Below are 13963 nucleotides of genomic sequence, written 5' to 3' on the forward strand. Positions count from 1 at the left end.
GACAATTTTAATATATGTGCAAGTGCCAACTAACATAAATTGTATATATAGAGTGCATTTTAATTAGGAACCTAGTAAGATATACTATCGAAATTATTATACTGGATATATAGGTTGAAAACCCTCTTCTCTCTACGAGTTCCCTAGTCAGCTCATCATGGATAGTTAGGTGCTAAATAGGCTATATAGACAATGTTATTTTATCAATTATTTGGTTCACTTAAAATTATTGTATGCCCATTCGTATCCTAACATGATTAAATAAATAAAACGTAACACATATTCTTTATAGATACATAATAATGATAGTACTTCATATCGGTTATTGATTTTAGGTATTATATTTTAAAATTTTATACTTATCACTAATTTAGTTTTCATATAAATAATGAATATTTGTACTATAAGTGTTATTTTTCATTTTGCATAAAGTATATTTTATTTTAAGCATAAAAATTCATTATACCTAGTTGTTTTATTAAATTTTTGTGGTTTCTGACCAAAATTAAAATTATTATTAACTAGTTGATAATTTTTAGAACAAGTTATATTCATCGTAAGTACTTCAATCAATACCAAGTTCTAATTGTATTTCACAGAAATTGCCCACATTTCCCACTTTATATATGATTTTAAACTAACAAAAGCTTGTTTCAATAGTATAACAGTATAATATTGTATTAATAGGCCACAAAGATAAGGTAAAAAGTTTTTTAAAAAATCGGTAATGTAACAACATCTACTCATATAATTAATAATAATTATATTAAACAACTTATAATCATATAATATATTTTTTAAGTTCTACGTCTATTCACTGTTTTCACAAACAAGAATTTATTGTGGAGTTATGGAATCTAATTTATGACGTGTACAATATTTCTTGTAAAAATTGATTTATATACATATAGTTTCATTGAACTATTACTAAAAAATAAATTGTAAAAACTAAAGAAGTATAGAATATATTTTTAGTTTTTTTCTTTTATAATTTATTAAACAATATGATAGGTAATGTTTGATAATACATTTTCAATTTTCATTTGATTAACAGTTATGTTAAACATTAACTAAAAATATTATCTATATGTTAGTAAAGAAATAAGAAGGAAAAAATAATTAAATTTATAAAACACAAGTCATTGTGGATGTATTAATTTTTGTATATACGTGTTAAATAATTTATGATCACTGCAGAAACTGAAAACTTTTAAGAAAATATAATTTAATATTTTATAATTGTTTTTATTCACAAATGAGAAATTGTAAAATTTAATTTTAAATTTAAAAATGTTGATTATTATTTTCCAAGTTTTATTTTAAATTAATTTTAAAACTGTTATAATAAAGAATATACTGTAATTTATGATATTTTATATTCATAAGTAATTAGATTATATACATTTTTATTTATTTAAAAAAAAAAATTACAATATTCATATACAAATAATACAATAATTATCCCAATGGCCTATGCTGCCGAGGGCTCTTTCCTAATAAAAAAAAAAAAAAAAATACAATAATTATGTAAATATGTAACGGTGTTTATTTAATTTAACAGTCGTGTAGCATTATCGAAGGTCTTAATTCATTTTAGATCAAACACACCTTACTCAAATTATTGATCCAAACAAAATTATTTAAAAAAATATTTTCTGATCTCATACAGCTGTTAAATTGCAATGTCTAAAACATTTCCAATAGGCAATGACTTAAATATTCTAAAATATAATATAATTTTTAGGCGTTTGTGTGGATCGAGTTAAAAATTATATTACTTCGTTAGTCATTATATTGTTTTAGATTAATGTTACACAAAATGGTAAAGTTATATTCTTTGTGGTTAATATTCTCCGTGTCATTATGGACCATCACCTATGGAGAAGAAGAAATACTTTTTCCAGTAACAAAACCGAAAGACGATTGGTGGTCAAATACAATAATATATCAAGTATTACCCAGATCGTTTAAAGACAGTGACAATAATGGAATTGGTGATTTAAAAGGTATACACTATTGTTAATCCTATAATTATACTATTGATCATTTTAAAATATACAAATTACTAAAGATTATCATATTGAATGTTATAACATAGGAATTACTGAAGAACTGGATCACTTTGTCGATCTTGGTATAGAAATTGTATGGATAAATCCAATATTTAAATCACCTATGTACGACATGGGATATGATGTAGAAAACTATACAATGATTGATCCTATATTTGGTAGTATGACAGATTTTGATGAATTAATATCGGAAATGAACAAGCGAGGTATCTATTTGAATACTAAAAAGAGCTAAGTAGAAACTTAATACAGGAATATAAATAACTATTTTTATTTTTAGGTTTAAAACTTATAATAGATTTCGTACCAAATCATTCGAGTAGCCAGTGTGAATGGTTTTTAAAGTCGATAAAAAAAGAAGACAAATACAATGAATATTATGTATGGCGTAATGCCTCAAATCAAGACCTACTAAGTAATTTAACAATCAAACCAGAACCTCCGAATAATTGGGTAAACAACGATGTATTTATTAAATTGGCCATTCAGTTGGATAAAATCGTATATAAATCAAAATTAAAAACAAACAATTATTTTCCATATACTAACTTAATGAGTGTAGTAGTGGACTATACCTACATTTTACAGGATATTAATTTAATCATAATCATACATTTTTTCAATCGAGAATAATATTAACTTAACCTAATATATAGGTACTTCGGCAGTTTTAAAAAATAATCTGTTTCAAATTTGTATTAAATTGTATTATAAAAGTGCGGTAGGTATTTTTTCAACAAATAAGGGTGCCTAATATCGCAACCGATGCACAAGTCTTTAATTTAAAAAAAAAAGTTTATAGTATAGTTACAGCAGTTATTTGTGATTAAGATAATTTTATTAAAAAAAAAAAAGATTTATACAATGATTAAGTGGGAAGTTATAAGCTATAATACTAAAAAAAAATCAGTTTACCTATATTCGTATAAGTCCTAACCTGTATACGCTTAATATGAAAATAGTTAAGCAGATATGGTGGCCCTGCTTGGACGTGGAATACTGAACGAAAACAATTCTATTTACATCAATTTAGTGATAAACAGCCGGATTTAAACTTTAGGAATTCTGATGTTCATAAAGAAATATTGGTAAGTGTTTAGTTTAGTTATTTTAATCTATAGATCACCTATTTTTTTATATCAATTTGAAGAATATTATGGAATTTTGGATGGACAAAGGCGTAGCTGGTTTCCGATTTAACGCTGTCGGTAGATTATATGAGGACAAAGATTTTCGAGATGAACCACATTCGATTGGCCGAGAAAATTGGCCTATTTATTATTCTTTGGAACATAAATACACACTTGATCAACCTGAAGTTATCGATACGGTTATTGAATGGAGAAAATTCATGGACGATTATTCGAAAAGGAAGAATACATTCCCTAGGTAAATTTGTATATTACATAAGTTTAATTATAATTTTTAATAAATTTAAGGATAAAACTATTAATATAAAATTATAAATCAAATTTATGTACAGATATGATCATATAGGCAGGTACTATTTTTATAGGATTGCTTAAATTTTATGTGTATAGGTACAAAAAATATTCAATGAGTTGATGTTTATTTATTGTTAGATTATACTTGTATGTACCATGTATATAGGCTTTTAGCTGCAGAAGCACATCACCATGTCTGTGTATTTTCGTTGAGAGATTATTACGGAAATGCCAATAATCTTGGCGCTCAAATTCCATTTAATTATCATTTACTGATTCAAGTACGCAAAAACGATTTAGTATATTCAGTGGATAGAGCAATTAAATTTTGGTTTGAAGTGATGCCGGCAAATAACACACCAAACTGGGTGGTAAGAACGTTTCATATTTATTGATTTAAAAAAATCGTATAAGTTGCTAAAAGACTTAAATTGAAATATATTTACCTCTGTGTTAAATGTAAACAGTAAAGCCAAGAAAAACCGGGCACAATGATTATTTTATTGTTTTGTTTTTTAGATGGAAACCCAAGACACCGACAGGATATCATCGAAATATGGATCGGAAATGGTTCAAGTATTTACCGCATTAAAATTGTCACTTCCTGGTATTGATGTTACGTATTACGGGAGTGAAATAGGCATGGAAAATGTATATGTGAGATCTGACCAAATTCAAGATTCATATGATTCGGGTGGACAGAGAAATATAGAAAGCAGAGATTTTGCAAGGAGTCCTATGCAATGGAATGGTAAATCCAATGCAGGTGCGTAAAAATTTTAAGGTAACCATAATGATTTGTAATGTGCGAAAATTCATTTTTTATGATTTGAACTGATAATATATAGAAAACAAAATAAACATTCACATTGTGCTATGATTTCTATATACCTAGTACAAACGATGGAAAACAACAATAGCTATTCAATTTTCTTATAATAATAATATTCACTATAATTTATAACGCTAAGTGAAACATTTATCAAATACTTCTTATCAGTTACAGGAATTCAATTGAAACTAATTATTGCATTATTCGGAAAACATAAAATCCAAATAATTACTAACTGCAGTTTTACAATACTGCCGATAATACGAGTAAAACCGAAAGATTTTACAAAAATATTGTATCAATTGAGTTTTTATCTAATATTTACTAAAACATTAAAAACTAAGACATTTGAGTTAACATTGCTGATTAAGTTGTAGTAAAAGTTATGATAATGTTTTGGTAATATTAAATGATAAGTTGATACAATTACATTTAAAACTTAAACCAAAAGTTATATTAAAATGCAGTAGTAAATAAACTTTTTTCTAACAAAATATTCTATAATTCTTCAAAATGTTTTTATTCAGATCATAAGACTTATGAAATAATTTCATAATAATACTAAATTTGTTAATTTTCATAAGGATTTACTGAAGCAAAAAGGTCGTGGTTACCTATAAATCCAAATTATTATAAAATAAACGTTGAAGAACAGAAAAAAATATCTTCTAGCAATTACAACTTTTATAAAAAAATGTCTCAACTCCGAAGAACTGATACTTTGAAATATGGCGATCTTGAATCATACAATATAACTGATTCGATATATATAATCAAAAGGTCATTTGTGTCACATAAAATAATCTCATTGGAGTAAATTCTACTATTCTCAAACTATCTAACTTTATCGGTTTTTTAGATCATTATCCGGACATGAAACGTATCTGGTCGTAATGAACTTTGGAAGTGAAACCGAGACAGTCATCTTATCTACGGTCATAAACAACTTAAAAAAAAATCTGTACGTCTATTTGGGCAGCGAAAATTCAGCATATAACCGAAGGTATCTATATTAATGTACCATGTATATATGTAATATTAATCAATAAATTTAGTTCAAAATAGTATTGATTAAATGCAATCAATACACGAATTTTGTAATGATAAATGTAATATTTGATATTATTTGATTTATTTTAGTGATACTGTGTCCACGATTTCCATGATTGACAAACCGTTGCAACTGCGACCACAATCGGTGGTCGTTTTGACCGATAATTTAATCAATATCGAGGAGTTCAAAAATAATGCGATCAGTTACAAGAAATATAACTCTTCATACATTAGTATTCTGTGTGTCTTATTACTGACTGAATATTATGTTGGAATGCGTAATTAATTTAATTCACTAATAATTTATATACAACAAAACTTTTTTTTTTTCAAGAATAAATGTAATCTAATGATTAACCATTTACATACGTTTAAATCTGTGATATTATTTCCAAAAATTTAAAATTACTAATGTGTTGGTACCATCGAATTAAATAATGTACTATGTGTAATAAATATATACCTACACACTTCATATTTAATGAAATAATAATATATTAGGTAGGTGTATGTTATTATATTAATTATAGGTAAAAGTTTTATATCTTATTAGCTATTAGCTATTAAGTATTTTACCGTGACCAAAGTTTAAAGTTATTAACACCTTTTTTAATAATTATAAATAAATACTTAATTTAATGGATAAATTTCCAAAAATGATTGCAATAAATTCATATAGCTCAAAGTTTATTAAATAAAAATTTGCTATGAATATTTCACTCTTAAGTCTTAATTTTAACATATTTGCTACGTTGAAACAGTGTTACAATATGCCCAATAAATTAAATTGAAACACTTATTAAATATTAAATTTATTGAAATTGTTTATAGCCCTAATAAAGATATAGGTATTAAACTATGCATTATATTTATGCCTATACAGTATACACTATACAAAAAAAGTTTTATAATTAAAACATTGTAATCAGTTTTAAACTTAGCTATATTATTTATTAAAATGCATTATAAAAGTATATTATTTAGCATGTAGGTGCCTCCTTAGAACATAATATAGCAGTTAAAAATAACGAGGAATAACAGGAAAAAAATGTATAAAAAAAGAGGTAAAAGTACCAATTTAATATTATATTTTTATATTTTATAAACTAATAATAATTCACTCTAAAAACGTAATCAGAACGTTCTGGTTAGTGTATGCAGTATAAGTTATACCATGTAAAATAATTATATAAGTACAGACTATAAACGTGTAAAAGAAATATATGCTTATAAATATTACTAAAACCTTTAAGACAATCCTTTTTACTCTGTTAGGTATTTTTAAAACCAGAGACATTTTTACCTATTATAAAATATAAAGGTTTTTATTATTTTATCTAGGTTATCTCAAGGAATTTTATTGATATTTTAATTACGATGCAAATTATGGGCATATTAAAATGGTAATAACATGATTCAAAATAATAAAATAGCAATAAAAGCTTTCGAGATCCCTTATAGATAGTAAATAATAATCTAATCTATACGTATATTATATTCACTAATAAAAAAATAACAGCAAACTGGATTATGTAATTATTGTAAAACGTGCTATATTGTCGCCATCTTACACGTGTACTAAAAAGAATATTTAAGTTCACTAGTTTTAAGAGTGTATTATTATTATTTTAATATTAGAGAAAATTGACCTATTATAAGATTTAAAGGTGAAATTGTACAGTTTCAAAAAGATCATAACTTACTTAAAAGAGTAATTATATAAATAAAAACCTATATAGGGCTTTTGATAATAATCTTACCTTTAAATTTTATGATAGGTCAATTAATTCTAATTTGAAAACTAACAGCACACTATTGAAATGATGAACAAAAATTTGTTATGTCGTTCGTGTGACAGATATCTACAACATATGCGGGTGCGACGTTCACTGATGTAAAAACATTATAGTATGATTAATAAATTTGTATTTATAGGTAAGTAGCTTAATAAAAGTTTTAGAAATGTATAATTTTTTATTATTATACTTTTGTATCAATAGGTGACGGACGTTAGTAACTACTAATAACTACCTATGAATACAATTTTTACTATTCATTATACATAATTTATAGGTACAAAATATTTGAATTTTTATATACTTGAAAAATGCTTTGAAAAACGTAACTATCTTATTTTAATATTATTTAATGTCTGAGAGTCGGTATCTATACATATAAATATATATATTATATAATTATAATAAACCATACATTTTATTCATTTTATTGTAACAATAATAATATGCTGATAGTAGGTATACACTTTTTTTTTTTTATTAATGATACCCTCGTCAACATGGGCCATTGGGTTTAACGTGAGAAATTATTAATATAAGGGGAAAAAAAATTACATGAATTGTACCTATATCTAAATTAAACTAAATTTTGGTAAGAAGATTGGCGGCTGTGATGAATTGTATGATGTAATGGATTGAGGATTGTTGTTCAATATTTCGGAAAGTGATGATTCGGGTAGGATAGGTATACACTTTTGTGATTTGGGTTTAGTTAAATAGTTTCGATAAAGTATAAAGTATAAATTTGAATAGGCATTAGTTTGAATCATTGTTGATTGTAATTATTATATTATTACTATTATTTGTCATCATAATACTTAATAATTCACTTCGAAAGTTTGGGTTTTGATCGAAACAAATCTTGCGTCTAAATGTTAGTTGAATTATTGTGTTGGTGCCAATACTGTAAAGTTAGTTAAAATGTAGCATTAGTTAGTAAGCTATAACAAATCCATTTGACAGGTACGGATTTTCGCTATTTACCATGTTAGGTACAATATTTGTATTAGACTATTCAGTAATCGAATGTAATGTAAATGTACTTGTTGAAAATCAGTTTTCAATATTATAATATTATGTTTTCTTAATCCGTCAAGTAGTTTGATTTATTTATTTAATATGAAACGACTTGCGGAACAAGTCATACGACTACTATATCTTTACCGATTCAATGCGCAATGTTCAAGGACGAGTCGAAATATCCGTGTAGTGGTTGATAACTATGCGTATTTGTGAATAACATTTCACAGTCAGTATAAATTTCACCTTTATAATAAATTAACTTTAAAAAACCCTGTATTATGGGGTTGTGTAGATTAGTTCTTTTGAAATTTAATTTTTATAGTATTTAGTACCTATGTTTAATGTAGGTTTATAACTTATGTCTTATAGAGTCGACCTCTGGAATAGATGTATCTAGACTGCTAGATACGCTAGAGTACAAATTAGACATTTAATATTTAAACATACAAAATAATTCAGGACTTTTCGGTTGAGTGGCTCACAAATGTTCTTCCGCGTACAATTGATAACAATAGATTGTATTTTGATCTGAAGAATAGAAGCAAAATAATAACAAAAATAATAATTAGGTACAATAATTTGAGTATTGCAGACGAAGGAACTTTATTTTTTTAATGAATTTTAAATTTAAATTAACAGAATTGCTCAATAAAACGACATATTGAGTGTGCGTATATTATGTGCAATAAACAGATGTGAGTGAACTGTGACGATATTAAATTAATTTTTAACACCCATCGCAGTATTTTTAATGAAAGGTAAAGACGTAATGTAATAATAGCATAATAAATATAAAATCATTTTGGATTCTCCATTGTTGTTTTATTCTATAGGTTAATTTAACTGCACAGTATTGAGTTTTTTTCAAATGGGTCACGGACAAGAATTTAGAGATGCGATAGGGGCGATAACAAGTTTCCATTTGACACATGTCTCGTCAGTATATTATATTATAATGTATACAAAACTATTATATTTTCAATACACAAGCATACCGTATACAATAATTATTTAGTTTTAATATGTACAATTTTTTTCATCGAATAATAATTGCAATTGGAAATTGTATAGGATGGTCTATTTATTTTAACCACTATTATATCAATATACCACAATAAAATGATAATACGTTTATGTTGTATTATTGTTATTTGTTTTTCATTTTTTTTTTCAAATAAAATCTTTTAGAAAATTTTTTGGTAGTATGTGGAAAGTTATAATGTCTCATTACTGTTGATTTGCTCATAATGTTTAAAGAAATTATAATCGCGTTGATGATCTTTCGTTTAAAGTCACGAATGAAGATTATGCACCATACCACCATCGTACACCAAAAAAGAATCTTTTTTTAAGACTCAAAAGTGGTTCACAATAATGGATTTATAACAAATATAAAATATACGTAATATATAATAGCTTAAAATTTGTTTAAATATAAATTATCTTACATATAGCTTGATATTTACAAATTATGAAATGTTATATTAAGAGTGTCTGTGAGAGTTTTTCCAATTTTTTGCAATTCTATATAATTTGAAAATTATATAAATGTTTTAATATATTATAATAATATATAATATTTAAGTTTTTAATTTAATTCTAATACTTTTTAGTTAATTTACTGCTCGATACTTATTTATAGGAGTTGATACGACGTATTTATCAACATAATAATTACTTCGCAGGAAAAATGTCAGATTTTTATATATATTTTTTTTTTTAAAGATGGAACCTTTTTCAAATTTTATCAAAGCTTGTATTTTTATTTTACTTTAAATAGTACAATAAAAATACGTTGGAAAAATAACAAATATGCATTATTCAAATGCATATTCACGGTAGCTTGATCATGGCTCGATTGAGTTTCTTGAATCAAAAACTCACACTAATGAAATGAAAAACTATCATAACATTTTTGAACACTACATAATACTTTCACAGGAAATACATATTATAATGTTATAATAATTGAATATATCACGGACTGGGCACAATATGATACCAATACGCCGATCGCTATTAATTCAATGGCCAACAGCTAATGTCACTACGTGCAATATTATAAAATTCAGTATTCGTGTACGATTATTTAAAACTCTATCGCGAAGTTAAGTTGTCTGTATGGAAACATCATAAAATTATTGTACCCGTAAAACGTTTTACGATAATGTTTTTAGATTATATTTGAATATTTCATTCACCTCATTCTACTCGCGATTCATCTAGCGACGAGCAACAAGCAATATTTCTGTGCACGCGTTCATATGCAAGCTCGGCGGCGGCGTACGCCGATTTAGGAGTGTCCGAAGGTATTTTCACATCTAAGAGTAACAATAGAGGTTATGTTATTATGATATTATTGTTGTTTAATTATTATCGCGGAACCCAAATTGTTTGACCCCGTTTTCTATGTCTTTATTTTTGTTTTATTTTTATCTTTTGTTGCATTGTGCGGCGGCGCGCGCTCAAGACGAGCATTGTTTATCGGAATAAGAGACGATGATGGTTCGAGAGAAGAGTCGGCGGTGGCGGCATATGCCGTGGCAAAGGAAGTGGTGGGGGAGGATGTGAAGAAAAAAAATTGTAATTAACTCGTGTATCATTCGGCCTTTTGTTTTATCGCGTTTAATTACTTCTCATTGTTATAAGTATATGTATAAATATATATTCTTATATTGTGCCGCGTAGTTGTTTCTTGCGTCGTCTGTTACCAAAGTCATCTTGATTCTACATACCTGTAATCTGTGGACTGTGATGATGTACATAGACACATAGTTCATATATACCAATACCTATACCTGAATGCACACAATACACGAATATACGATCAGAGATTTGCTCAAACTCGATACGCACATAACATTGTAACTCCAAAGACAATTGGTTTATTTAATATTACCTACCTACCTACGAGTCATTTGAAAAAAGTTTAAACTGCAACATATTAAACTCAGTGTATATACATACCACTCGTATGTGCCCAACACCTATCTACAAATTTATATAATGATAGGTAATAAATAATAATAATATGCATTTTATGATATTATGTTCGTATGCCTATTATACCTATGCTCCATCTACGCTTTTATGCATTACGTGTTTTCCACCGTGCTGACAATAATATATGAGGTAAAGGATTTTTAATATAACTTTGACGTTTAAATTCTTACATAATACTAAACAAAATCAAAATAGAATTGTATGAATTTATACGACATGTTATATAAGATAAACACGATCACTTTACTAGAATTGTGTCTAGGTAGGTATATATTTAATATTATTTTTCCGAGGAGTTTATTGAGTAGATTATGATATTATGATTATATTTGTTTTATTTTAGTGATTTTATTTCAGTCAACGCTTTCCAACAAAACATTTTGAAAATATCCATTTAACACCTACATTATAATACATCATGGATTGATAATATACGTCCAAAAACATTTACGTATCTTAAAATTAAATAATTATTCGTGTTTATTGCATGTTATGTAATAGAAATCCACATTGAATGAAGTTTTTGAAATAAGCGTTTTATAAAAATAATCTAAAATAATTTTTCTAAACAAATAAATATATAATATTATGTCCCCATTGTGAGATAAAAAATATAAAACTTGTCGTTGATGAAGAATATCGTCTCATCGCTTTCATCCATTCTGAGGGCCGAGGCGCTATAATTATATAATACCGACAAAACGATAAGACCATATAAATAACGTCTTTAGAGCACCTATACGATGTATAGGTGCACACTGCGCTGGCTCTTGTATTGTTCGGTGCTTTAACGTTTCTACTAAGACCCTTTTGTGGGCGCACGTCGAGTTTACTTTGCAAGACTCGAAACTCGAAAAAGGAATAAGTACTTATTATACATATATCCAGTGCTGTTCTTCTTCTCCCGATTCTCACACAATAAATAACAACAATATATTACGCTTGTATCATTGTTATTGTAATCAAGTATTATGTTTTGTGATAAAAAAAAAAAACATAAATAGTGTATATATACGCACACCGTACGGTGGGGTGGCTATGTGAGGCCCGCGATCATATAATGAACACTTGCTTTGGCGTGCGGCGCATCATCAATTTATCGTCCTGTCGTCTCCTTATAATCCAATGTTATAATAACGTATTAATACTATGTACATTTTTTTTTATTCTCTACGGTTTTCCAATAGTTATTGTCTGAGTTCATTGTTGTACGATAATAAAAATAATAATAATAATCATACCGCGATCGAAACGCCGTTATTATTATTAATGTTAATCTCTATCCATCTCCATGTATAATAATATAATATTATATATAGTCCTATACGCGTATTATTATTATTATTATTTATTATTATTTTACTGCCTCAGTGGTGTGCGCGGTCTATGATAGAGCCTGTACTGTGGTGAAAATCAGAACTTGTAGAAAAAAGTCACACACAAACCAACATCGACATCATGACGTCGACTACTCGGTTCTGTATGAACTTATTTGTATACTAATGCGATTGCTTTAACCACTAAATATGTTATTTCGGTTTTAAACATTTTAAGATGCCATAAGCCATAAGGTAACCATAATTTAAATATACGAAAATGAAATCATAAAAATCTGAACTAATATATTATACATATGACCTTCTCATTTCCTAACACCAAAAAAAAACTTTATATTCTTTTATCGGGATTCTTCGCGTAATAAATAACTATAAAAAATTACACCAAATCGTGTTGATTTTCGTTTTTCGCATAACTATTATAATTTCAGAACACCCATTTTTATATGCGGGAATTATGCAGGCTTATATTTAATAAACGATATGATATAGATATGTCTCATTGAATGGAAAATTTAAATAAATAATGCCTATTTAGGAACGCACAGTTGTATAAATTACGACTAATGACGAATCGTCAATATTTTTTTAGTATAGAAAACGATTTTTTAAGTGGTAGCCGTGTAATCTGTTCATATTATATTTGATGCTAGTGCTAAATATGACATTACCTCTACTTAAATAGTGTTAGTAAAATATGAAACGATATGTGATTTACAACCATCATCAAGACCGGAAGAACGGCGGTAGATTTGCACTCAGAATTAACTTGACGAACAATCGCCGCGGTAGCGCGTAATCGACCGGAAAAACGACGGACGTGATGATGTTATTATAATAAGAGCGGTGTGTGAGAGAGAAAGAGGGAAAATTTAAAATTGTAATAAAGAAAAAATAACCGTCCCACCCGTCGCCACGCTGGGGACGTGTGCGCACTGTATTATATTTTATACACATTACATATTATTATTATTATTATTATATACGTCTTGTACTTGAAAGACGGCGGGCGGTGGATTGCAAACTCGTGCGCCGTGCGTATAATCGATGAAATAAAAGGAAAAACTGGCGAGGGAGGAGTAGAGGATTGAAAAAAAAACCGACACCTGGCCCACACGCACTCGGCGGATCATCGTTCGGTCTGGTGGACGTTCGATTTTTCGGAATTTCTCGACATTGTTTTTGCTCAACGCGAAAAACCACCAGTGCCCGCGGGACATCGGACTGCCCACCGAGTGTGTGCACGCGTGCGTATACTACTACTATATATGATTGTGATTATTATTATTATTATTGCAATGAGCACGCGTTATGACTGCGTTTAGGATTGCAGCGCGGGCTTCCGCGATTATTATTATTATTATTGTAGTGTTGTTGATGGGTTTTAAGCGACTTTCGATTG

General features: G+C 27.5%; 1 protein-coding gene across 1 annotated transcript; it reads left to right on the forward strand.

The window, feature by feature from the left end:
- The first annotated feature begins 416 nt into the window (after window positions 1-416).
- Window positions 417-5778, forward strand: LOC107169448 (maltase A3-like). Its single transcript, XM_089225991.1, has 11 exons — window positions 417-556; window positions 1804-2006; window positions 2099-2278; window positions 2353-2525; window positions 3035-3160; window positions 3223-3461; window positions 3684-3888; window positions 4037-4283; window positions 4934-5129; window positions 5209-5352; window positions 5490-5778. The coding sequence occupies exons 2-11, from the start codon at window positions 1808-1810 to the stop codon at window positions 5686-5688; spliced, it is 1908 nt and encodes a 635-aa protein (XP_089082117.1). The 5' UTR covers window positions 417-556; window positions 1804-1807; the 3' UTR covers window positions 5689-5778.
- The last annotated feature ends 8185 nt before the right edge of the window (window positions 5779-13963 follow it).

This window comes from Diuraphis noxia, unplaced genomic scaffold (assembly GCF_037042655.1).
Source record: "Diuraphis noxia isolate RWA-SAM2 unplaced genomic scaffold, SU_Dnox_SAM2 contig0004, whole genome shotgun sequence".
NCBI classification, from domain to species: Eukaryota; Metazoa; Arthropoda; class Insecta; order Hemiptera; family Aphididae; genus Diuraphis; species Diuraphis noxia.

What these genes read in the sequence shown, in the direction of transcription:
- LOC107169448 (XM_089225991.1), top strand. Translation starts at nt 1,808, where the DNA reads ATGTTACACAAAATGGTAAAGTTATATTCTTTGTGGTTAATATTCTCC. An exon ending in ATGTTCATAAAGAAATATTG is followed by an intron (nt 3,161 to 3,222) that starts GTAAGTGTTTAG and finishes ATCAATTTGAAG; the next exon opens with AATATTATGGAATTTTGGAT. An exon ending in AATTCAGCATATAACCGAAG is followed by an intron (nt 5,353 to 5,489) that starts GTATCTATATTA and finishes GATTTATTTTAG; the next exon opens with TGATACTGTGTCCACGATTT.